Source organism: Rhamphochromis sp. 'chilingali' (genome assembly GCF_963969265.1).
Source record: "Rhamphochromis sp. 'chilingali' genome assembly, chromosome: 22".
NCBI classification, from domain to species: Eukaryota; Metazoa; Chordata; class Actinopteri; order Cichliformes; family Cichlidae; genus Rhamphochromis; species Rhamphochromis sp. 'chilingali'.
In genome coordinates this window covers 15,691,483-15,719,035 of record NC_137950.1, presented here as the reverse complement: position 1 = coordinate 15,719,035, position 27,553 = coordinate 15,691,483, and the positions used below count along the sequence as shown (strand labels likewise).

The window sequence follows — 27,553 nt, the reverse complement described above, 5'->3', positions numbered from 1 at the left end:
AGTAATGAATGCATGAACTGATTTTTTGGCGTCACTCTCAAATAGGATTTTTCTAATTAAAATGCAAGAAAGCCATTCTAATTATTTGTTTAATATGAGCACTGAAGGACACAACCTGGTCAAAAACAATGCAAACATTTCTCTTAGTGTTACTGGAGGCCACGGTAATCCCAGTCCGAGTGTGCATCTGGTTAGACATCATGTTTGTAAGAGTTTTATAGCTGAGTACAATAATCTTATCTTTATCTGAATTTGAAGCAGAAAATTAAAGATCATCCATGTCTTTATGTCTTTAAGACATTCCTACAGTTTAGTCTCATGGTTTCATTGACAGAGCTGGAGATCATCTGCATAGCAGGGAAAATGTACACGATACCTTTGAAAGATACTGTGCAGGTGGTAGCATTGTAACAGCCCAGCTGGCCGTCTCTGATGGAGCACTGCTGTTCAGGAGTGCAAGACGAGGCAGAACATCGCAGGTCATTTGGAGCGTGACATTCACATCTCTGGGAGCAACCATCTGTCCAGAAGGACTCGCCAGCCTGTGAACCACACCACACCAAATCATAGCCAAATTGATACAACAAATACAGTTCTTAAAATACCATTTTGAAGGATTTTGTTTTCATTAATTGTAGGTGATTTAGTGCAGTAATTGCTAGATCACTGCAAACTGCAACTATTAATGTACTAAATATTGTGACAGAGCAACTAGTCGTATCTGTTGATCTTTCTCCCACAGAAAGGACAGATGCTAAATGCCACAATTTCAAGAAATTGTTCTGTTCTGATGTAGCTGTATAATCTTCAACTGATTGTTTTAATGCATTCATTTATTTAGGAACAGTTCCCCCCCCCAAAAAAAAAATTCTGCAGTTTAAAGAGTTAGAGCATCATTCTGCTTGTATAGCTACATATTAATTATTTTCTTTTTAGTGGTGTAATATAAAACAGTCATAATAGCTATGCTGAATATATGATAGCAAATGAAGACCTTTTTTGTGATCCTAAGATTTCAGTTATATGAAACTATAAACTGTAGTTTTGCATTTTGCAACCCCTATTATTTGCAATTTCATAGAAACTACCACATTTCCAGGTATTCTTCATGCTTCCTGAAATTTTTCATTTGGTAACATTTTTTCCATGTTGCAGCCCTGATTCCTGGTTATTAGACCTAAACTACCACATGTTTCCAGGTAACGTCAATTTGCATTTTGTAGCCTTGTTTCTTGGTTATTGAACAGAAACCAACATTGATTCCAGGTAAGATATCAGATTTAAACATAATATTTACGGTGATACTGTTGTCAAACAAAAAAGAATGTTGGTGAATGAGGCAGGATTCATTCCAGCATTATGGCAATATGGTAATGGTATCCCAAAACATTAAAACTTAAAATCATATTAGTATCTTGTTACCCTATTATTATGAGGTTAGTATATATAAAAATGTGTTTAATTGTTAGTAAATGTGACTATACTATTACTAATTGGGGTTTTTTAAGCTCATGTACATACATTTGTATCCATATCATCACTTATAATTTATGGTCTGTTATTACATAGATTTAAATGTAATAGTACTCACTAGATCACTTGGTTATTACTCTGGAAATGAAGTGGCAATTATTTGCTATATATCTTGTTTTTATCTTCCTGTTTCTACCTTGTTACCTCAATATTACCACATTATTACTGAGCTGTAATAGACTCTGTTGTTTCTTTAATATATATTTCTGAATTTTAAGCTTTGTCACAGTCCAAAACACTTCACGAAGCTTTCTACATGTAAGAAGGGCAAGTCTGCTGATTCTGCTGATTTGAAGGGAATTACTTCAAAGAGTATTTACTATTGACTTTAATATGTCTTACATCATAGTAGAATCCGTCATACTGGCAGCCACAGCTTTCCACTGGGACACACCTGGTCCCACTCTTGATGAAGCCTTCATCACAGAAACATCCCTCAGAGCAGAACTGCTCACAGGTTTCATCAATGCTACTGGCACAGGTGTGGCCACAGTCAGTACCGCACAGCTCATAATGGCTGTTGGCTGGACAGTCCAGTGCTTAATAAGTGAGAAACGTGACAAATGGCACTAGTCAGACATACCACTTTTAATGTAATACAGTGTGGATACAGTGAGTATTGTAAAATTGTTGGACTTTTTATTTCTGAAGTGGTTAGCAAATTTCTTGTACATTTAGATATAAATAAAATATAATGACATGTTGACTCACTGCAGGTGGTGTTCTCTCTCCAGGGATAGATTCGAACATTAGCAGACTGACAGGCACTGACATATGATTCAATGGCACTGCACAAGAGATCGTGGCCTTGATTTCCTGACAAACATACATCAAACACGCAGTCGTTGAAATATGGCGCCGGGTCCACCTCCTCGTGGCAGAAACTGAAGGGCCCATCAGCTGCCTGTATCACCTCACACTGATCTCTAGCAGGCTGTTCATTGGCACACTGTGGACAGGAGGAGCCACAGCCATCATTGCACGTGTAGTTGCCTGGCACCTTCCAGGCTCTCCCAAACTCATCTGGAGATGTGACTATCGTTCCAGATGGTGTGTGAAAGTCATCATTTGAATTTCCATTGAAATTTCCACAAAGTCCACATATTTTTTCTCTGTTGATGACAACAGTTAGCAATAGTCCTTGTGTTAGTTTCATAAGGATAAATTATTAGTAAATAAATTATTTATATAGCTGGGATTATCCTGTTTTTTAAAGCATGTCAAACAATAATTACTGCAGCTTTGATGGGTGGGAATTGTACCTGTAATTTGGTGGTACGGAGATAAACACTGCACTATATCCATTATAGGTAACACTCAAGCCAAAATTAGTGCTGACAAGTATACGAGATCCTGTTGCATAGATAGACACATTACCTTCATTCAAGATAATAGGTAAATTTCTAGTTACTCCATTCACCTAGAAGAGATATGCAAAGAAAATCAGTGGGTAGTTTTTCTACTTTTTAACTGTTATTTTTTTCATTCACAGCAGTAAAAATATCCCTAAAATATATGTAGCTGCCATTTACTTCATACACCTGAAATTGTTCATAACAATCATCGAATGAGAACTATCACTAACTACTTACTTGTACCAAACCTCTTCTGTCCCTTGACATATGCACGTCGTAGCCCCAGACATTCACAAAAACTTCAGCTACTATTGAAAGTGGAAGCCCATTCAATGCCTCATTCTTAGCTTCCACGGAGAACTGATTGAGCTCATCAGTGGCATTACAGAGGGTCACCAGAACATAGCGGCAGGTTCCTTGGAAGTCATAGGCCTTACGATCAAAGGTGATGTAGTGAGGGTCTCCAGTAGCAGAGCAGGTGCCATGAGGGTTGGGATGGCAGCCAAACTCGCCCTCCACAACACGGCAGGACTCCTGGGGCCCACAGGAGTTGGGAGTACAGTGGACGTTCCCTGTAGTGCCGTTACAGGTACACAAGCTCTGACATTCTTCACCATCCCAGAACTGCTCACCACCTTGGTGATAGCGTCCTTGATGATAGCATCCACAAGATGTTGGTGGAACGCACTGGTCACCATTGAGGATAAAACCACTGTTACACTGACAGCCCTCCTGGCACACAGTATCACAGGTGAAGGGGAAAGAGAGGCTGGGGCAAGCAGAAGGACAAGAGGTTCCACAGAGTTCATAATGGCTGTTTGATGGGCAGGTTAGTGCTGGAGAAAAACAAACAGGTTAACATAAAAAAGCATTTTTAAACATTTGGAGATCATGGCTAGAATTACCGTATTTCCCGGACTACAAAGCGCACCTGAATATTAGCCGCACAAGCTAAAATCAGGGGAAAATCCTGTTTTGTACATACATTAGCTGCACCTGACTAAAAGCCGCAGGTGTTTCAATATTGACTTATCATATGTAAGAGAATATGCACAAAGCGAATTGTCAGGAAAGAGATGGCTGTTTGGAGACACACCCCTTTTATTAATATTTTGAAAAACAAGTTATGGGTACATATTTGCACATGTGCTGTGCTTCATAAATGAGTAACAAATGTAGTACATAACAGTAACCTACAGCACACCAGAAAAATAGATTCGGACTACCTTTTAGGCTCAGGTGCAGTGACACGGCTTTAACAAGAAGAAAAGTCAGTCATTCACCACCATCTTCCTGCGCACTAAAACCACCAAAGTCCTCTTCTCCAGTTTCGGAAACGAACAGGCTCAGGATGGCTTCGTCATCCACTCTCAGCTTCTTTCCTTCGTTGTCACTTTCAAAACCAAAGATAATCCTCATTGTCATTGTCAGTGTCGGAGTCGAACACCCTCTGAAGGGCCGTGGCGGTGTCCTCCTCTTCTTCATGCAGCAGTCCAGCCCTTCGAAATCCGTTGGTGATCGTGGATGTTTGCACACTTTTCCACGCTGTCAGAATCCACCGGTAGAGTTGAGCACAACTTGCTTTTCGCAAGTTTATCGCCGCTCATCATCCACGACTCCCGCTGAACGCGTAGCGCTACTTTGAAGTTTGTTTTTCGCGCTACTTGTACGGCACTATGTTGCCTGGCGGATGGACATGTGACCAACATACCACTCTTGAACCCCGATCCTTCCGCCAGGCAACGTAGTGCCGTACAACAGCGGAACAAACAAAACAAATCGTCTTACGATATCACAAAAATCATGGACAATCCATAGAAAAGCCGCACCTGACTAAAAGCCGCAGGGTTCAAAGCTTGTGCAAAAAGTAGCGGCTTATAGCCCGACAATTACGGTAATTCAAAAACAGTTGAATGCTTACCACAGCCAGTTGCATTTCTCCATTGTCCTAAGGCAACACCCTTCTGTTGACACATTAGTGCATAATCTCGTAGGACGCCACACAGGGTTGATGCTGGATTGTTAGAGCCCCCCATGATCTCCACACATACATCCACCTGCTGGCTCGGGTCAACCACAGACCAACAGGGTACAAATGGCCCATCTGGTGAGCTGAGAATGCCACAGTACTCAGTAGAATTGTAATTAGTTGTAGAATTTTGGTTCATGCTTTCCACGCAGTGAGCAGCCAGAGAGCCATCTCGCCAACTGTCTCCAAAGTCCTGAGAACTGTTGACCAGAACACCGTTGGGTGTATTGAAGTCATCATGTGGATGACCATTGTAATTACCACAGAGTCCACCCAGTGAACCATTGTAGACACCAGGAGCAGTGACACGGACAAAGTGAGGCCAGACTGTCTGCACAGTTACACCAAAGGAGGTGCGAATGATGACACTGTAAATGCTGCTGTGGAAGATCTGGATTCGGTTGGATGTAGTGCTGAAAGGTAGCCTGATCAGCTGACCGTTAACCTGCAGGATCATCCAGTTTTTTGCAGTTAACAAGACTTAAACAGTATTGTGTCCGTGTACACATAAATAAATATTAAAGGAAGAACATAATTTTAAGTAAGTGTTCCATTCACTTACCTTCACTTTACTGTTCCTTGCCATCTCAATAGATACGTGTATCCCCTCTGCTTCAAAATGCAGAATTCGTGCAAAACCTTGCTGGCCTCTTGGCACTTTTTCTGCTGTCACCATGAAGTGTGGGTGACTGGACAGTCCCATAACTTTGGCAAGTGTCAATCGACACGCCCCAGGATATTGGTATGTCAGTCCATCAAATGTCTGATATGACCCTGGGCCTCTGATCCAGCATGTTTCATAGCTATTTGGTCTGCATCCTCTTTCTCCATCCTCCACCCTGCATGATTCAAGTGGGCCACAACCATGAGAGTGGCAAGTCATGGAGCCATAACTGCAGCTACAACGTCTCCCACAGTCTCCGTCTAGTATTACAGTTTGTCCAGAGCGGTAGTAACGGCCCTCAAAGCTGCAGCCACACTCAGCATGAGGGACGCAGACCCCACCACTGAGGATGTAGCCTGAATCACAGATGCAGCTTTCCTGGGGAGGTAGAGGGCAGTTATGGGTAGAGTTGGGATTAACACAGGTAGGTGGACATCCTGTGCCTTCAGACTCAAAGTGGCTGTTGGCTGGACATGGGATTTCTAGGCATAAGAGAACAACATCGATATTTACATCGGTGGAATTTTAATACAATAATATTTTGAAATAATGCAAAAAAAAAAAAGTGATTAACATACCACAAAAGCCAGGTGTCCTCCAACTTGGTAGCCGAATACCACTTTGTTGACACTGACTTGCATACACACTTAGGGCTTGACAGAGAATAGGTCGGTACCCTCCTCCTACACACAGATCATACACACAACTGTCCACAAAGGACTGTGGAGGAAGTTGCTGATGGCAAGCCGTGAAAGGTCCAGAACTACTGCTGAGGATACCACAGTGGTCAGTGTTGCTGTACAATGCTGTCTCTTCTACAGTGCAAACAGCACAGTCCAGACCTCCGCACTGTGGCCCACAGCCAGGCTCATCATCCCCAGATGCTTGCCAGCTGTTAGCAAAAACCACATCAGAGCTCACAACCTCACCGTCACGAGTTTGAAAGTCATCTCTACGAATGCCATTGAAGTTTCCACAAAGACCGCATGTACCATTCTGGTAAGTGTAGGGCAAGCTGATCTGAACATGATGATTTGTGTCATAAGACACCGCTAAACCAAAGTCAGTGCTGACAAGCACAGAAAAACCTGACTCATAAACCTGCACGGTGCCATTGCTAAGGGAGAATGGAGTGAATGCAAAGTTCCCGTTAACCTGTAAAAAAACCAGCAAATATATCAAGTGAGAAAAGTATATCTGGTCATAAAGTGTAGAATTTATCCAGAATCAAAATGACCAACCTTAGCCTGACCACGACGTCCTTTGACAAGCTCAATTGTGTCATTGTAGACATGCACTTTCACCAGTCGTGTCCAAGAGACTCGAGTACTGCCTCTGTGCTCATTTTTGCCTTCTACTCTGTAGTAGGGCCGTCCACTATTACATTGCTCAGAGAGAACATACGTGCAAGTGCCTTGAAAGTGAAACACTGTGTTATCAAAGGTGTAGTAATGGGGATCACCGCTTATGGTGCAGGTTCCTCTTGGCACTGTCTGACAGGAGAACTGGAAGGAAGCTGGCTTGCAGATCTGTGAAAAGGAGCACGGCTCATTGCGGCACTGCAGGCCTGTTGAGGTACATGTGCACTTCTGTGCACAGGTCCTGTCACTCCAGAATGAAGCACCCAGCTGCACTAATTCACCTTAAAAAGAATAAAAGGAAATGTCCCTTATGCCTTGTGTTAAATGTCCAGACATTTACATTCATAAAGCTTTAGGAAAAAACTTTCAAACCTTACATTTTTTTCATGTACTGTCAAATAACAGCAGGAATTGCCTCAAGGCACTTTATATTGTAAACTAAAGACCCTCAAATAACAGAGAGACCACTGCAACAATCCAACAATGCCTAACAGCAGTCTGAGATGTGCTCTGTTGGGAGGATACGGCACTATGATTTCATTAAGATAAGATGAGGCCTGATTGTTCAAGACCTATATGAGGAAAATAATTTTACATTTGAATCTGGCTTTAACAGGGAGCAAAAGAAGGGAAGCTAGGATAGGAGAAATATGTTCTTTCTTTTTAGTCCCTGTCCGTACTGCAGCATTTTGGATCAACTCAATGCTTTTCAGTGAGTTTTTGGGAAAATCTGATAATACAGACCGTTCTCACTCCCGAGGCGTAACATCCCGACGTTTTGTCATGTCCCATGGCGTTCCTGAGGAACGCGAAAGGTGACCTTCCGCGTTCTTATGGTACGCGCCGGGTTATGGATGAAATCAAGTGGAATGACGGTCCTGCGGTAATAGAGGTTCCAGCCCTGTATTCCAGCCCTAAACCTAACCTTATTCCTAACCCTAACCATAACGTTATTCCTAATCTTAACCAGTACTTTAATGGCATGAAATAGTGTTTTCCCAAGCGATGTTGAGAAAAAGAGCAAACATTTGTAGATTGAGACCAAACGGTTCTCATATTCCCTCATTTTTCTGATCTCGTCATTTAGGAACGTGTTGGGTGTCCAAAAACATAATATGTTGACAATTTGTCACCTAGCATAAAATGTTACGCTTTGAGAGTGAGAACGTGTTGGATAATAACGAATCACAGTAGGCCAGACTTTAACCCTTTAAGACCTACCATAGAACCAAGTCCGCCAGAGCTTACTTTATATTTTTACATGCTGTAGTGCCATTTTTGGGAGCATTTCAAGTTGATATACATCAATACAACCATTATAGCCCAAATTTTAATAATATGTCTGCATTAAGTGCATAGTAATTACATAAATTGCAAAAAAGTGCAATAAACTACAAAAAATAAATCGTTTTTGTTTTTTTAACATATATTTCTAGTTAGAGAAATTTAAGAGGCTTATCCCTCAAAACTTTAAATACAAAAAAGTTGCACAAAATAGTTTCCCACCACAGGAAATTTATTTTGAGTGTCTTTATAGTTTTATTTTTGAAATACACCAATTTTTATATACTGCAGGAAAAACGAAAATAAATATTATAGTGCAAATTTGCAAAAAAACAGCATATGCATCAAAATAAACTATTTCCAGCAGTGCAATATGAGTCCTAAGCATCCCAGAAACGACACAGAAAGTCATAGAGTCAAACATAACTTTTAAAAACACCAGTGTAGGCTCATGAGGCCCTGATGGTAAAAAACTACATTTCCGGAAAATGACATCACTTCCGGTTTTGGGCAGGACATGGCGGACATGCGATAGTTCACGCTGATGGATGTAGGAAGTGTTACAAACAGCTGATCGAATCAGCAAAGCGTGTTTCTGGAATATTATGTTTTTGTTGCTGCAAGTGCTTTTTATGCAGTTTTTGCAAAGCTATATGTGGAAGGAAACTGTGACTTAGGACAAGCTGGTGGCATAAGATGTAAGTACAACTCCTCCGGTTTCATATGCAAAAAAAATTATTGTGCTAGCTTATGTGGTTGCAATGCTACCAGGATTTAAAGATAGTTATGCAACACAGAGCGTGCCCGCTCCGACCGGCTTTAAAGGGTTAAGTAATGAATGCATGAACTGATTTTTTGGCATCACTCTCAAATAGGATTTTTCTAATTAAAATGCAAGAAAGCCATTCTAATTATTTGTTTAATATGAGCACTGAAGGACACAACCTGGTCAAAAACAATGCAAACATTTCTCTTAGTGTTACTGGAGGCCACGGTAATCCCAGTCCGAGTGTGCATCTGGTTAGACATCATGTTTGTAAGAGTTTTATAGCTGAGTACAATAATCTTATCTTTATCTGAATTTGAAGCAGAAAATTAAAGATCATCCATGTCTTTATGTCTTTAAGACATTCCTACAGTTTAGTCTCATGGTTTCATTGACAGAGCTGGAGATCATCTGCATAGCAGGGAAAATGTACACGATACCTTTGAAAGATACTGTGCAGGTGGTAGCATTGTAACAGCCCAGCTGGCCGTCTCTGATGGAGCACTGCTGTTCAGGAGTGCAAGACGAGGCAGAACATCGCAGGTCATTTGGAGCGTGACATTCACATCTCTGGGAGCAACCGTCTGTCCAGAAGGACTCGCCAGCCTGTGAACCACACCACACCAAATCATAGCCAAATTGATACAACAAATACAGTTCTTAAAATACCATTTTGAAGGATTTTGTTTTCATTAATTGTAGGTGATTTAGTGCAGTAATTGCTAGATCACTGCAAACTGCAACTATTAATGTACTAAATATTGTGACAGAGCAACTACTCATATCTGTTGATCTTTCTCCCACAGAAAGGACAGATGCTAAATGCCACAATTTCAAGAAATTGTTCTGTTCTGATGTAGCTGTATAATCTTCAACTGATTGTTTTAATGCATTCATTTATTTAGGGACAGATTTTTCCCCCCCCAAAATTCTGCAGTTTAAAGAGTTAGAGCATCATTCTGCTTGTATAGCTACATATTAATTATTTTCTTTTTAGTGGTGTAATATAAAACAGTCATAATAGCTATGCTGAATATATGATAGCAAATGAAGACCTTTTTTTGTGATCCTAAGATTTCAGTTATATGAAACTATAAACTGTAGTTTTGCATTTTGCAACCCCTATTATTTGCTATTTCATAGAAACTACCACATTTCCAGGTATTCATCATGCTTCCTGAAATTTTTCATTTAGTTTGGATTTTATTCGGTTATTAACATGGAACTAACATTTTTTCCATGTTGCAGCCCTGATTCCTGGTTATTAGACCTAAACTACCACATGTTTCCAGGTAATGTCAGTTTGCATTTTGTAGCCTTGTTTCTTGATTATTGAACAGAAACCAACATTGATTCCAGGTAAGATATCAGATTTAAACATAATATTTACGGTGATACTGTTGTCAAACAAAAAAGAATGTTGGTGAATGAGGCAGGATTCATTCCAGCATTATGGCAATATGGTAATGGTATCCCAAAACATTAAAACTTAAAATCATATTAGTATCTTGTTACCCTATTATTATGAGGTTAGTATATATAAAAATGTGTTTAATTGTTAGTAAATGTGACTATACTATTACTAATTGGGTTTTTTAAGCTCATGTACATACATTTGTATCCATATTATCACTTATAATTTATGGTCTGTTATTACATAGATTTAAATGTAATAGTACTCACTAGATCACTTGGTTATTACTCTGGAAATGAAGTGGCAATTATTTGCTATATATCTTCTTTTTATCTTCCTGTTTCTACCTTGTTACCTCAATATTACGACATTATTACTGAGCTATAATAGACTCTGTTGTTTGTTTAATATATATTTCTGAATTTTAAGCTTTGTCACAGTCCAAAACACTTCACGAAGCTTTCTAAATGTAAGAAGGGCAAGTCTGCTGATTCTGCTGATTTGAAGGGAATTACTTCAAAGAGTATTTACTATTGACTTTAATATGTCTTACATCATAGTAGAATCCGTCATACTGGCAGCCACAGCTTTCCACTGGGACACACCTGGTCCCACTCTTGATGAAGCCTTCATCACAGAAACATCCCTCAGAGCAGAACTGCTCACAGGTTTCATCAATGTGACTGGAACAGGTGTGGCCACAGTCAGTACCGCACAGCTCATAATGGCTGTTGGCTGGACAGTCCAGTGCTTAATAAGTGAGAAACGTGACAAATGGCACTAGTCAGACATACCACTTTTAATGTAATACAGTGTGGATACAGTGAGTATTGTAAAATTGTTGGACTTTTTATTTCTGAAGTGGTTAGCAAATTTCTTGTACATTTAGATATAAATAAAATATAATGACATGTTGACTCACTGCAGGTGGTGTTCTCTCTCCAAGGATAGATTCGAACATTAGCAGACTGACAGGCACTGACATATGATTCAATGGCACTGCACAAGAGATCGTGGCCTTGATTTCCTGACAAACATACATCAAACACGCAGTCGTTGAAATATGGCGCCGGGTCCACCTCTTCGTGGCAGAAACTGAAGGGCCCATCAGCTGCCTGTATCACCTCACACTGATCTCTAGTAGGCTGTTCATTGGCACACTGTGGACAGGAGGAGCCACAGCCATCATTGCACGTGTAGTTGCCTGGCACCTTCCAGGCTCTCCCAAACTCATCTGGAGATGTGACTATCGTTCCAGATGGTGTGTGAAAGTCATCATTTGGATTTCCATTGAAATTTCCACAAAGTCCACATATTTTTTCTCTGTTGATGACAACAGTTAGCAATAGTCCTTGTGTTAGTTTCATAAGGATAAATTATTAGTAAATAAATTATTTATATAGCTGGGATTATCCTGTTTTTTAAAGCATGTCAAACAATAATTACTGCAGCGTTGATGGGTGGGAATTGTACCTGTAATTTGGTGGTACGGAGATAAACACTGCACTATATCCATTATAGGTAACACTCAAGCCAAAATTAGTGCTGACAAGTATACGAGATCCTGTTGCATAGATAGACACATTACCTTCATTCAAGACAATAGGTAAATTTCTAGTTACTCCATTCACCTAGAAGAGATATGCAAAGAAAATCAGTGGGTAGTTTTTCTACTTTTTAATTGTTATTGTTTTTCTTTCACAGCAGTAAAAATATCCCTAAAATATATGTAGCTGCCATTTACTTCATACACCTGAAATTGTTCATAACAATCATCGAATGAGAACTATCACTAACTACTTACTTGTACCAAACCTCTTCTGTCCCTTGACATATGCACGTCGTAGCCCCAGACATTCACAAAAACTTCAGCTAGTATTGAAAGTGGACGCCCATTCAATGCCTCATTCTTAGTTTCCACGGAAAACTGATTGAGCTCATCAGTGGCATTACAGAGGGTCACCAGAACATAGCGGCAGGTTCCTTGGAAGTCATAGGCCTTACGATCAAAGGTGATGTAGTGAGGGCCTCCAGTAGCAGAGCAGGTGCCATGAGGGTTGGGATGGCAGCCAAACTCGCCCTCCACCACACGGCAGGACTCCTGGGGCCCACAGGAGTTGGGAGTACAGTGGACGCTCCCTGTAGTGCCGTTACAGGTACACAAGCTCTGACATTCTTCACCATCCCAGAACTGCTCACCACCTTGGTGATAGCGTCCTTGATGATAGCATCCACAAGATGTTGGTGGAACGCACTGGTCACCATTGAGGATAAAACCATTGTTACACTGACAGCCCTCCTGGCACACAGTATCACAGGTGAAGGGGAAAGAGAGGCTGGGGCAAGCAGAAGGACAAGAGGTTCCACAGAGTTCATAATGGCTGTTTGATGGGCAGGTTAGTGCTGGAGAAAAACAAACAGGTTAACATAAAAAAGCATTTTTAAACATTTGGAGATCATGGCTAGAATTAATTCAAAAACAGTTGAATGCTTACCACAGCCAGTTGCATTTCTCCATTGTCCTAAGGCAACACCCTTCTGTTGACACATTAGTGCATAATCTCGTAGGACGCCACACAGAGTTGATGCTGGATTGTTACAGGCCCCCATGATCTCCACACATACATCCACCTGCTGGCTCGGGTCAACCACAGACCAACAGGGTACAAATGGCCCATCTGGTGAGCTGAGAATGCCACAGTACTCAGTAGAATTGTAATTAGTTGTAGAATTTTGGTTCATGCTTTGAACGCAGTCAGCAGCCAGAGAGCCATCTCGCCAACTGTCTCCAAAGTCCTGAGAACTGTTGACCAGGACACCGTTGGGTGTATTGAAGTCATCATGTGGATGACCATTGTAATTACCACAGAGTCCACCCAGTGAACCATTGTAGACACCAGGAGCAGTGACACGGACAAAGTGAGGCCAGACTGTCTGCACAGTTACACCAAAGGAGGTGCGAATGATGACACTGTAAATGCTGCTGTGGAAGATCTGGATTCGGTTGGATGTAGTGCTGAAAGGTAGCCTGATCAGCTGACCGTTAACCTGCAGGATCATCCAGTTTTTTGCAGTTAACAAGACTTAAACAGTATTGAGTCTGTGTACACATAAATAAATATTAAAGGAAGAACATAATTTTAAGTAAGTGTTCCATTCACTTACCTTCACTTTACTGTTCCTTGCCATCTCAATAGATACGTGTATCCCCTCTGCTTCAAAATGCAGAATTCGTGCAAAACCTTGCTGGCCTCTTGGCACTTTTTCTGCTGTCACCATGAAGTGTGGGTGACTGGACAGTCCCATAACTTTGGCAAGTGTCAATCGACACGCCCCAGGATATTGGTATGTCAGTCCATCAAATGTCTGATATGACCCTGGGCCTCTGATCCAGCATGTTTCATAGCTATTTGGTCTGCATCTTCCTTCTCCATTCTCCAGCCTGCATGATTCAAATGGGCCACAACCTTGAGAGTGGAAAGTTATGGAGCCATAACTGCAGCTACAACGTCTCCCACAGTTTTTGTCTAATATTACAGTTTGTCCAGAGCGGTAGTAACGGCCCTCTAAGCTGCAGCCACACTCAGCGTGAGGAACACAGACCCTTGGAAATCAAAACAACATGAGGTATCAGTGTGGGTGTACAAAAAATGAACGCATTAGAACAATGTTGGTATTAAACAAAACAGAATAAAACGATGGTCATTCACATGGTCAGATTGTTATGAAGACAATCGAACAGTGATATAAAGTTCTATAAAGCTCACACAGCTATGTTTATTTGGAAGAGCAACAACCACAATGTCATATGACGAAAAAGTAAAAAACAAAACAATGTAAGCCAGATGGTGTTTTGGTTATCACCTTTCTACAGGGTTGATGCCAACTTCCATAGACAGGTTCTGGGTCAGAGGATAGTCACAGGAGAAGTACAGGTGGATGCTCTTCTCACGACTTATAAGGCCATCATGAGGGTCCACATCCCCGCTGATAGTGTTCTCATAACTGAAATGGGTCCCGTTGCTCTTAAGAGTAAGAAGACAAAAGAGTTTAAGCATAGTTTAGGTTGCCATCAAAAATGCTCTACAATGAATGAAATGCTAGTACAGTGAAAGAATCAAAAAGATTCCTTCAATGTACTAATTGTACCCTCAGCATTGTCCCACAAAGCTGGTCATCACTGTTGAAGTGGAAAACCAGTCGACCATCCTCAAGAGTCCCGTTGCAGGTTTCATCTCGAAGATGGAGGGCATCAGAGTGGAAGCCGGCCTCAAACAGCTGACAGCGGGACAGAGATATGGTGCCAGAACTACTGACACAAGTGATGGACGAGTCTAAGAAGGAGAGAGAAACACAATCTGACCCATTATGGCATGATATTTTTTAAAGCTGAGTCATCAATACTGATTTGAAAGACATTTGTTGACTTGACTGCTTAATATAAAGGCTGACTAATGCAATAAATACACTACAGATACTGCTGAAGGTTTTAGTTAGCCCGCACCGAAGCTCTCATTGTTTGGCCGATGGTGGTGCTCATTACAGAAGCAGCCATAGACACCGTCCTTCTCACCACACCACTCGTGCTCTGTGCAGTCCAGCTTTTCACAGGGGTCTGACTCCTCTGCAGACACAGAGAAAGGATCATCAGTGATGAATGGCAATGATTTAAATTTTTATTAAATGTCTAATTTGAGCAGTGCAAACATACCACAATGCAAAGCAGAGCGCCAGTCAGGGATGTCTAGCCCTAGAACAGAGCAGGTTTTCTCATAGGCGGAGACAGCGGAACACAGCATGCCATTGGCTGGAGTGTAGAGGCAGAGGTCGTAGACACAGGAAGAGAAAAATGGCTGGGGGTCAGAGTGCAGGTGGCAGGTGCTGAATGGGCCGGTGGTGTTGGTGATGACACTGCAGAGTTGGGAATATTCTTCTCTAAAGGTACAGTCATTCAGTCCATCATCATCTTCATCAGTGGAGCCACATCTGGAAAAGACAAATCATACTGCCATCAGCTACTGCCTTGTTGAAGCATCAATAGTGATTTCCATTGCAACTCACCCTGGTTGGCTGGTGGGTGACTTCCAGCTGTGCCCAAAATAATTATCATTTTGTGCCAGTGTGCCATTGGGTAAGACTTTGTCATCTGAAGGATTATTGTTAGAGTTTCCACACATCCCTGTGACTCTGTCATGACGGTTTTGGCCCAGTCTGACCAGCAAAGTGCTCTGACCATCAAACTGGACTAGCAAGTCAGAGGCATCAACCACTATGTAGCTTCCCTGCCTTACCACCTGAGCTAAGATTCCCACTGTGGTGGGAAGAGAAGCATAATTTCCATTTACCTGAGAGGACAAGAGATGCAATAAGTGTGTGTTGTTACTTTTGTGCAGATTAGACAAAGTAGAATGCTGTTCATCTTAAAAGTGATAGATAGTTTACCGTTACTCTTTTATTGGGTCCGATCCTGATGTACACACTTTCTGGATGATTTGAGAGATATATGTCCACTGCAGACACAAATGACACACGGTTGTTTCCACGGTGATTGTTGGTGGCTATCACCTGAAACTGTGTTTCGTTAGTGCCATGGTTTGTGCTCTCAGTGATGATGTAGGAGCAAGTTCCCTGGAAATGAGCCAAAGCTCCATCAAAGGTGATGTAGTGTGGATCCCCCCACACAGTGCAGGTGGACATGGCATCATAACAGCCCAGCTGGCCGTCTCTGATGGAGCACTGCTGTTCAGGAGTGCAAGACGAGGCAGAACATCGTAGGTCATTTGGAGCGTGACATTCACATCTCTGTGAGCAACCGTCTGTCCAGAAGGACTCGCCAGCCTGTGAACCACACCACACCAAATCATAGCCAAATTGATACAACAAATACAGTTCTTAAAATACCATTTTGAAGGGTTTTGTTTTCATTAATTGTAGGTGATTTAGTGCAATAATTGCTAGATCACTGCAAACTGCAACTAATAATATAATAAATATTTTGACAACTAGTTTGACAACTTTTGAACTTTCTCCCACAGAGAGGACAGATGCTAAATGCCACAATTTCAAGAAATATGTGGAACAGAGCTGCATGAAAAAGGTTTTTAATCGTTCTGATGTAGCTGTATAATCTTCAACTGATTGTTTAATGCATTTATTTATTTAGCGACAGATTTTTATTTATTTATTTAAACTGCAGTTTAAAGAGTTAGAGCATCGTTCTGCTTGTATAGCTACATATTAATTATTTTCTTTTTAGTGGTGTAATATAAAACAGTCATAATAGCTATGCTGAATATATGATAGCAAATGAAGACCTTTTTTGTGATCCTAAGATTTCAGTTATATGAAACTATAAACTGTAGTTTTGCATTTTGCAACCCCTATTATTTGCTATTTCATAGAAACTACCACGTTTCCAGGTATTCATCATGCTTCCTGAAATTTTTCATTTGGTTTGGATTTTATTTGGTTATTAACATGGAACTAACATTTTTTCCATGTTGCAGCCCTGATTCCTGGTTATTAGACCTAAACTACCACATGTTTCCAGGAAACGTCAATTTGCATTTTGTAGCCTTGTTTCTTGGTTATTGAACAGAAACCAACATTGATTCCAGGTAAGATATCAGATTTTTTTTTTTCTTTTTCTTTTTTGTGTCCCGTTTGGATCTTTAGCCATCAGAATTGTTGTCTTAAGGCCAAGAAAGATGCCAAGCGGATTTATTTTACCAAGTGGATCATCATGGCCTTGCCATATTGGTCCATTTGATTGACCTTTATTATAATTATGAATTTATTTTATTTTCAGTTGCTACAAACGGGACAGACATGACTGGGGGATAGGACAGGGAGAAAGAATGAAAGAAAGAGAGGGAGAGAAAGAAAACCAAAGGGGAGAAGAGACGGTGAGAAGGGGGGGGAAGAAAGAAAAAACAAACAAACAAAAAAACAAAACACCTGGGTCACCTGTAGAGAGAAAAAAAACAGAAGAGAAAGCAAACAACAAAGAGCAACATAATAAAAAAATAGCACCATCACAATAAACTAGCTAGCAGTAGATATCAGTAGATACTAAATAATAAACGATATTGTGCAGCACGCAAGATAGACAGCGCACAATGTGCTTTGAGGCAGCAGCCAAGAAAGCTGTAGTCCGCGTCTGTGAATACCCGTGTGTACACCTGTGTGCATACCTGTGTGGATCAGCATGCTTGCATTCCAAAGGTTTCTCCATGTAGCGATCTGCTAGGGAGTGTGGGGAGCCACAGCCCCGTCCTCCAGGGTATGAAGCAGGTATGGAGGAGATCAAAACTCCAGACATCCAGAGGCCCCCAGAACACAAGAGACCAAGGAAGACCAACAGAGGGGCAGCCGCGCCACTGTCCCAGTAAGAGCTGAGGAGAGTCCCAGATGAGGGCTCACTCAGCAGCCGCAGAGCAGAAGCCAGGGGGAGTTGCAGTGACGCGCCCGTGAGCTCCGCCGGCAGCTAGCTGTGCCTGAGTGACCAAGCCCCAGGCCGAGAGGCCGGGGGCACCCCACCTCCGAAGTGGCCCGAGCGAGCCCCAGGCTCCAGGCCCCGATAAGCGGCCGCCAAGGAGTGAGCCAGTGTGTACCCAGACGCCCACCCCGAGACACAAAGAACCACCAACGCACCGACACCTGAGGGAGTCCGTCACTGGCAGGGGAAGTGGTGGTGGGTGGAGATAGGCCTCCAAACCTTGGAGGGCCTGAGATGTCCCCAGAGAGGTGGCGTCTGATACCCAACCTGACATATAGACACAGACATACAGGCACACACAGACACAAACATCCATTCCCACCCTCATGCTCTCATATACACTTACTCCACACTCAACCAACGTGGAGACAGACATAAAGAGACACTGTACACACGATCACACTCCCCAAGCGTACTCTACGAACCGGGTCTAGGTACCCTTGCCCCTGGAGGGGGGAACTGCACCCAGACCCAGGTGGTGTTACCCTTTTCCCTGCGGTGGGGAGAGGCAGATCGCCCCGACTCCGCAGCAGCAGGGAGGCCCCACACTCCAGACCGCAGTCGGACGGCCAACTCCTCCTAGCCCCCCCGCTCCAGCAGGCCGCAGAGAATGGGGGTGAGAGAAGACTCCAAACCTCCCTCCACCCGCTCATTGTAGTGTTGATGCATGTGTGTTCTAAGGTGCATTTAAAACCCAGGAGGGCATGGAGCTATCTGCCAGAGAGCAGCAGGTAAGCGCATAGTCCCTCCTGCTAGCCCTCAATGTCTACGTGTATTTAAAATTGAGAGGTGGGCAACGACGCCAGGGGTGAGGTGTACACCCTGATGGTCTTTTGGACTCCGTGTATCGTGCCCACCCCCAAGATCCTATATGTATGTGTAATGAGAGTGTGAGTAACGTGAATGTCTAAGTTGTGGGATAAAATTGAGGCAGAGGCAGCCAGAAGGGGACAGGGGGGGGGGGGGGGGGGGGTAGCCTCCTCTGCACCCTGGTGACATACCCCTACTCCAAGGCCCTGCATGTGTGGGTGGTTGTGGTGGAGCGGGAAGAGGGAGGCAGCTGGAGATGGGGAGGGAAGGAAGGGAGGGGCAGGTGACCCCTTCCTGGGGCCAGCTCCCCCGCTGAACCCAGTAGGCACTCCCATACTCCGCAACCCGCCATTGAAAGGGGGCCCAGGCCCATCCAGACCGGGGGCCAGCGCAGCAGCGCCACCCGGCCCCACAGAGCCCGGGACAGTCCACCCAACCCCACCACAGAGAAAACTGCACCCACCCCACCATCCACTCATCTTCCAGACTACATGAGACAATAGACGCCCAGGCTGAGATCTTCCTCCACCTCTCCTGTATCTCCCCCTCCTGCAGAGAGTTCGTGAGGAGAGGAAAGCTCCTGCAAGGTGTGACAATCTCCCCCACCAGTTGAAGAGCCCCCCAGGTGGCTCGACGCACCGGCGACACCCTGCGCCAGGGATGGGCCCCCATGCACCCACCCGCCCACAACCCCGGCAACACACAAACCTGGACCCAAGGCCCCGAGGCCCGGCCAGGGCCCCAGCCCAGGGACGGAGCGCCCCCAGAACCTCACGCCCATCCCGGACCCACCCAGGGGCAGACAGGCTACCAGGTCAGTAACCCACGTCCGTCAGCACAGACCCTCCCCTAGCCCCGCTGCACGCAGCCACGAGGAAACAGTCACACGAGAGCCAAAAGAGCCCCCAACCGGACATGACCGCTACCCCGGGTTGAGCCCCCCAAGGAAGATGCCTCCGGGGAACCCCCCGACGCCCTAAGCCTGTCCCTACCCCCACACCAATCACAACAGTGAAGGCGGGACCAAACTATGACCCCCGACCCCCACTAGGTGATGGAGCTGATCAAAGGAGCCCAGAGCAATTGATCTGATGTGGTGGCAGAGGCTGTGTCAAGACTAATGTAATCTAATAGATAATTTCTATATTGGTTAGAATTAAGATTGTTTTTATTTTTCCAGTTCATGAGGACTGTTTTCTTGGCTATGCATACGGCAGTGAAAACCAGATATCAGATTTAAACATAATATTTACGGTGATACTGTTGTCAAACAAAAAAGAATGTTGGTGGATGAGGCAGGATTCATTCCAGCATTATGGCAATATGGTAATGGTATCCCAAAACATTAAAACTTAAAATCATATTAGTATCTTGTTACCCTATTATTATGAGGTTAGTATATATAAAAATGTGTTTTATTGCTAGTGATTGTGACTATACTATTACTAATTGTTTTTTTAAGCTCATGTACATACATTTGTATCCATATTATCACTTATAATTTATGGTCTGTTATTACATAGATTTAAATGCAATAGTACTCACTAGATCACTTGGTTATTACTCTGGAAATGAAGTGGCAATTATTTGCTATATATCTAGTTTTTATCTTCCTGTTTCCACCTTGTTACCTCAATATTACCACATTATTACTGAGCTATAATAGACTCTGTTGTTTGTTTAATATATATTTCTGAATTTTAAGCTTTGTCACAGTCCAAAACACTTCACGAAGCTTTCTAAATGTAAGAAGGGAGAGTCTGCTGATTCTGCTGATTTGAAGGGAATTACTTCAAAGAATATTTACTATTGACTTTAATATGTCTTACATCATAGTAGAATCCATCATACTGGCAGCCACAGCTTTCCACTGGGACACACCTGGTCCCACTCTTGATGAAGCCTTCATCACAGAAACATCCCTCAGAGCAGAACTGCTCACAGGTTTCATCAATGCTACTGGCACAGGTGTGGCCACAGTCAGTACCGCACAGCTCATAATGGCTGTTGGCTGGACAGTCCAGTGCTTAATAAGTGAGAAATGTGACAAATGGCACTAGTCAGACATACCACTTTTAATGTAATACAGTGTGGATACAGTGAGTATTGTAAAATTATTGGACATTTTATTTCTGAAGTGGTTAGCAAATTTCTTGTACATTTAGATATAAATAAAATATAATGACATGTTGACTCACTGCAGGTGGTGTTCTCTCTCCAGGGATAGATTCGAACATTAGCAGACTGACAGGCACTGACATATGATTCAATGGCACTGCACAAGAGATCGTGGCCTTGATTTCCTGACAAACATACATCAAACACGCAGTCGTTGAAATATGGCGCCGGGTCCACCTCTTCGTGGCAGAAACTGAAGGGCCCATCAGCTGCCTGTATCACCTCACACTGATCTCTAGCAGGCTGTTCATTGGCACACTGTGGACAGGAGGAGCCACAGCCATCATTGCACGTGTAGTTGCCTGGCACCTTCCAGGCTCTCCCAAACTCATCTGGAGATGTGACTATCGTTCCAGATGGTGTGTGAAAGTCATCATTTGGATTTCTATTGAAATTTCCACAAAGTCCACATATTTTTTCTCTGTTGATGACAACAGTTAGCAATAGTCCTTGTGTTAGTTTCATAAGGATAAATTATTAGTAAATAAATTATTTATATAGCTGGGATTATCCTGTTTTTTAAAGCATGTCAAACAATAATTACTGCAGCTTTGATGGGTGGGAATTGTACCTGTAATTTGGTGGTACGGAGATAAACACTGCACGATATCTATTATAGGTAACACTCAAGCCAAAATTAGTGCTGACAAGTATACGAGATCCTGTTGCATAGATAGAAACGTTACCTTCATTCAAGACAATAGGTAAATTTCTAGTTACTCCATTCACCTAGAAGAGATATGCAAAGAAAATCAGTGGGTAGTTTTTCTACTTTTTAATTGTTATTGTTTTTCTTTCACAGCAGTAAAAATATCCCTAAAATATATGTAGCTGCCATTTACTTCATACACCTGAAATTGTTCATAACAATCATCGAATGAGAACTATCACTAACTACTTACTTGTACCAAACCTCTTCTGTCCCTTGACATATGCACGTCGTAGCCCCACACGTTCACAAAAACTTCAGCTACTATTGAAAGTGGACGCTCATTCAATGCCTCATTCTTAGCTTCCACGGAGAACTGATTGAGCTCATCAGTGGCATTACAGAGGGTCACCAGAACATAGCGGCAGGTTCCATGGAAGTCATAGGCCTTGCGATCAAAGGTGATATAGTGAGGGTCTCCAGAGGCAGAGCAGGTGCCATGAAGGTTGGGATGGCAGCCAAACTCGCCCTCCACCACACGGCAGGACTCCTGGGGCCCACAGGAGTTGGGAGTACAGTGGACGTTCCCTGTATTTCCGTTACAGGTACACAAGCTCTGACATTCTTCACCATCCCAGAACTGCTCACCACCTTGGTGATAGCGTCCTTGATGATAGCATCCACAAGATGTTGGTGGAACACACTGGTCACCATTGAGGATAAAACCACTGTTACACTGACAGCCCTCCTGGCACACAGTATCACAGGTGAAGGGGAAAGAGAGGCTGGGGCAAGCAGAAGGACAAGAGGTTCCACAGAGTTCATAATGGCTGTTTGATGAGCAGGTTAGTGCTGGAGAAAAACAAACAGGTTAACATAAAAAAGCATTTTTAAACATTTGGAGATCATGGCTAGAATTAATTCAAAAACAGTTGAATGCTTACCACAGCCAGTTGCATTTCTCCATTGTCCTAAGGCAACACCCTTCTGTTGACACATTAGTGCATAATCTCGTAGGACACCACACAGAGTTGATGCTGGATTGTTAGAGCCCCCCATGATCTCCACACATACATCCACCTGCTGGCTCGGGTCAACCACAGACCAACAGGGTACAAATGGCCCATCTGGTGAGCTGAGAATGCCACAGTACTCAGTAGAATTGTAATTAGTTGTAGAATTTTGGTTCATGCTTTCCACGCAGTGAGCAGCCAGAGAGCCATCTCGCCAACTGTCTCCAAAATCCTGAGAACTGTTGACCAGGACACTGTTGGGTGTATTGAAGTCATCATGTGGATGACCATTGTAATTACCACAGAGTCCACCCAGTGAACCATTGTAGACACCAGGAGCAGTGACACGGACAAAGTGAGGCCAGACTGTCTGCACAGTTACACCAAAGGAGGTGCGAATGATGACACTGTAAATGCTGCTGTGGAAGATCTGGATTCGGTTGGATGTAGTGCTGAAAGGTAGCCTGATCAGCTGACCGTTAACCTGCAGGATCATCCAGTTTTTTGCAGTTAACAAGACTTAAACAGTATTGAGTCCGTGTACACATAAATAAATATTAAAGGAAGAACATAATTTTAAGTAAGTGTTCCATTCACTTACCTTCACTTTACTGTTCCTTGCCATCTCAATAGATACGTGTATCCCCTCTGCTTCAAAATGCAGAATTCGTGCAAAACCTTGCTGGCCTCTTGGCACTTTTTCTGCTGTCACCATGAAGTGTGGGTGACTGGACAGTCCCATAACTTTGGCAAGTGTCAATCGACACGCCCCAGGATATTGGTATGTCAGTCCATCAAATGTCTGATATGACCCTGGGCCTCTGATCCAGCATGTTTCATAGCTATTTGGTCTGCATCCTCTTTCTCCATCCTGCACCCTGCATGATTCAAGTGGGCCACAACCATGAGAGTGGCAAGTCATGGAGCCATAACTGCAGCTACAACGTCTCCCACAGTTTTTGTCTAATATTACAGTTTGTCCAGAGCGGTAGTAACGGCCCTCAAAGCTGCAGCCACACTCAGCATGAGGGACGCAGACCCCACCACTGAGGATGTAGCCTGAATCACAGATGCAGCTTTCCTGGGGAGGTAGAGGGCAGTTATGGGTAGAGTTGGGATTAACACAGGTAGGTGGACATCCTGTGCCTTCAGACTCAAAGTGACTGTTGGCTGGACATGGGATTTCTAGGAATAAGACAACAACATCGATATTTACATCGGTGGAATTTTAATACAATGATATTTTGAAATAATGCAAAAAAAAAAAAAAAAGTGATTAACATACCACAAAAGCCAGGTGTCCTCCAACTTGGTAGCCGAATACCACTTTGTTGACACTGACTTGCATACACACTTAGGGCTTGACAGAGAATAGGTCGGTACCCTCCTCCTACACACAGATCATACACACAACTGTCCACAAAGGACTGTGGAGGAAGTTGCTGATGGCAAACCGTGAAAGGTCCAGAACTACTGCTGAGGATACCACAGTGGTCAGTGTTGCTGTACAATGCTGTCTCTTCTACAGTGCAAACAGCACAGTCCAGACCTCCGCACTGTGGCCCACAGCCAGGCTTATCATCTCCAAATGCTTGCCAGCTGTTAGCAAAAACCACATCAGAGCTCACAACCTCACCGTCACGAGTTTGAAAGTCATCTCTACGAATGCCATTGAAGTTTCCACAAAGACCGCATGTACCATTCTGGTAAGTGTAGGTCAAGCTGATCTGGACATAATGATTTGTGTCATAAGACACCACTAAACCAAAGTCAGTGCTGACAAACACAGAAAAACCTGACTCATAAACCTGCACGGTGCCATTGCTAAGGGAGAATGGAGTGGATGCAAAGTTCCCGTTAACCTGTAAAAAAACCAGCAAATATATCAAGTGAGAAAAGTATATCTGGTCATAAAGTGTAGAATTTATCCAGAATCAAAATGACCAACCTTAGCCTGACCACGGCGTCCTTTGACAAGCTCAATTGTGTCATTGTAGACATGCACTTTCACCAGTCGTGTCCAAGAGACTCGAGTACTGCCTCTGTGCTCATTTTTGCCTTCTACTCTGTAGTAGGGCCGTCCACTATTACATTGCTCAGAGAGAACATACGTGCAAGTGCCTTGAAAGTGAAACACTGTGTTATCAAAGGTGTAGTAATGGGGATCACCACTTATGGTGCAGGTTCCTCTTGGCACTGTCTGACAGGAGAACTGGAAGGAAGCTGGCTTGCAGATCTGTGAAAAGGAGCACGGCTCATTGTGGCACTGCAGGCCTGTTGAGGTACATGTGCACTTCTGTGCACAGGTCCTGTCACTCCAGAATGAAGCACCCAGCTGCACTAATTCACCTTAAAAAGAATAAAATGAAATGTCCCTTATGCCTTGTGTTAAATGTCCAGACATTTACATTCATAAAGCTTTAGGAAAAAACTTTCAAACCTTACATTTTTTTCATGTACTGTCAAATAACAGCAGGAATTGCCTCAAGGCACTTTATATTGTAAACTAAAGACCCTCAAATAACAGAGAGACCACTGCAACAATCCAACAATGCCTAACAGCAGTCTGAGATGTGCTCTGTTGGGAGGATACGGCACTATGATTTCATTAAGATAAGATGTGGCCTGATTGTTCAAGACCTATATGAGGAAAATAATTTTACATTTGAATCTGGCTTTAACAGGGAGCAAAAGAAGGGAAGCTAGTATAGGAGAAATATGTTCTTTCTTTTTAGTCCCTGTCCGTACTGCAGCATTTTGGATCAACTCAATGCTTTTCAGTGAGTTTTTGGGAAAATCTGATAATACAGACCCTTCTTACTCCCGAGGCGTAACATCCCAATGTTTTGTCACGTCCCACGGCGTTCCTGAGGAGCGCGAAAGGTTACCTTCCGTGTTCTTATGGTACGCGCCGGGTTATGGATGAAATCAAGTGGAATAACGGTCCTGCGGTAATAGACATTCCAGCCCTGTATTCCAGCCCTAAACCTAACCTTATCCCTAACCCTAACCATAACGTTATTCCTAATCTTAACCAGTACTTTAATGGCATGAAATAGTGTTTTCCCAAGCAAACATTTGTAGATTGAGACCAAACGGTTCTCATATTCCCTCATTTTTCCGATCTCGTCATTTAGGAACGTGTTGGGTGTCCGAAAACGTAATATGTTGACGATTTGTCACCTAGCATAAAATGTTACGCTTTAGGAGTGAGAACATGTTGGATAATAACGAATCACAGTGGGCCAGACTTTAAGTAATAAATGCATGAACAAATTTTTTAGCGTCACTCTGAAATAGGATTTTTCCCATTTTAGAAATACTGCATAAATGCAAGAAAGCCATTCTAATTATTTGTTTAATATGAGCACCGAAGGACATAACCTGGTCAAAAACAACTCAAACATTTCTCTTAGTGTTACTGGAGGCCACTGTAATCCCAGTCCGAGTGTGCATCTAGTTAGACATCATGTTTGTAAGAGTTTTATAGCTGAGTACAATAATCTTATCTTTATCTGAATTTGAAGCAGAAAATTGAAGATCATCCATGTCTTTATGTCTTTAAGACATTCCTACAGTTTAGTCTTATGGTTTCATTGACAGAGCTGGAGATCATCTGCATTAGTGATGCGCGAATCATGAACGAATCGTTCAATACTGGAGAATCACTTTACTGACTCATGAATCATAAGCCCAAATGACTCACTGACTCATCCCTGTTGCTGTCAGCAGCAATATATCTAGCTTATAATTAAAATTGTGGAGAAAAACACAACATCCAGTATCTTAACAAAAAAATTTCTGTTCTGAAGTGGAAGAAAAAACCCTGAGTAGAAGCTCACATCAAGACAATAGCTCCTCGGTTCACAGTAGTATCGCTCTGCTAACATGCTAACAGCACATTTGAGCTACTCACCCCCTTCCTTCCTGTGCTGAATCGTAGAGCGAACGAATCACTCAGGACTCACTAATCCCCTCCCTCCTGTGCTGAATCATAGGCTGTATCCCAATTCAGGGTCTGCAGCCTTAAAGTACGCATTTCAAGGCCGATTACGTCACAGCGGCGCACCAAAGGCTGTCCCAATTCAAAGGCTGCTCGAAATGCGGCCATGAAATGCATCCTTCATTTCCCTGAATTTTAAGGCTGTGGCAGTGTAGACTTTGTGGCCCAACATATCCCAGAATGCATAGCGCGGCGATGGGTATGGATAAATTTGCAGAAAAAAACGGCGAATGAGGGGCGGCCGAAGAGTACACTTTAAGTACTGAATATTATGTCACTTATTTATGTGCAACTGTTTAATAACGAAGAACATTAAACATTACTGTTGGCCACATGTCGGCAAAGTTATGTGACATTAGTGACATTTGTACTAACTTGGTTTTAAAGCCTTTACTTTAAAATATACGCCGTTCAATAGCTGAGCTTAATCTTACAGAGAATGATCAAAGCTCATGTAGAAACAAACAAATGAACAAAAGATTTTCTCCTTCATTTCTGTCAAACAAAGCTATGACACGTTTCCAGTGGTTAGTATCATGGTTGCTAGGCAACCTGGGCAGCGCAACGGAGGCTAGACCGTCCCATTACACAAGCCTCGCACTTCCGGCCTTAGCGGTCTTTGAGTACGCGGCCCTTGAGGATCGTTGAGGCTGCGTACTTTAAGGCTGCAGACCCTGAATTGGGATACAGCCATAGAGCGAGCTGTATGGCTCGCCCCCTCCCTCCTGTGCTGAATCGTAAGCGTAAGCGAATCACTCAGGACTCGCTCACCCCCTCCCTCCTGTGCTGAATCATAGAGGAACGAATCACTCACTGGCTGTATCCCAATTCAGGGTCTGCAGCCTTAAAGGCTGCATTTTAAGGCCGATTACGTCACAGTGGCTCACCGAAGGCTGTCCCAATTCAAAGGCTGCTTGAAATGCGGCCCTGAAATGCGTCCTTCATTTCCCTGAATTTTAAGGCAGTGGCAGTGTAGACTTTGTGGCCCAACAGACA

The 27,553-nt window shown here is 43.0% G+C and overlaps 1 protein-coding gene across 1 annotated transcript in view; it reads right to left on the bottom strand.

Moving 5' to 3' along the window:
• LOC308391145 (IgGFc-binding protein-like) overlaps window positions 1-27,553 on the bottom strand; it is a gene marked incomplete at both ends in the record, with an annotated part of 133,291 nt that overhangs the window by 40,268 nt on the left and 65,470 nt on the right. Inside the window, 29 exon segments of the mRNA XM_080873613.1 lie at window positions 377-542; window positions 1,876-2,072; window positions 2,245-2,645; window positions 2,796-2,953; window positions 3,126-3,724; window positions 4,810-5,362; window positions 5,480-6,063; window positions 6,160-6,736; window positions 6,823-7,223; window positions 9,433-9,598; window positions 10,960-11,156; window positions 11,329-11,729; window positions 11,880-12,037; window positions 12,211-12,809; window positions 12,902-13,454; window positions 13,572-14,010; window positions 14,271-14,431; window positions 14,556-14,740; window positions 14,911-15,030; window positions 15,118-15,392; window positions 15,468-15,751; window positions 15,849-16,244; window positions 20,544-20,740; window positions 20,913-21,150; window positions 21,294-21,313; window positions 21,579-21,621; window positions 21,795-22,393; window positions 22,486-23,038; window positions 23,156-23,739. Coding sequence (XP_080729739.1) covers window positions 377-542; window positions 1,876-2,072; window positions 2,245-2,645; window positions 2,796-2,953; window positions 3,126-3,724; window positions 4,810-5,362; window positions 5,480-6,063; window positions 6,160-6,736; window positions 6,823-7,223; window positions 9,433-9,598; window positions 10,960-11,156; window positions 11,329-11,729; window positions 11,880-12,037; window positions 12,211-12,809; window positions 12,902-13,454; window positions 13,572-14,010; window positions 14,271-14,431; window positions 14,556-14,740; window positions 14,911-15,030; window positions 15,118-15,392; window positions 15,468-15,751; window positions 15,849-16,244; window positions 20,544-20,740; window positions 20,913-21,150; window positions 21,294-21,313; window positions 21,579-21,621; window positions 21,795-22,393; window positions 22,486-23,038; window positions 23,156-23,739 — 9,804 coding nt within the window.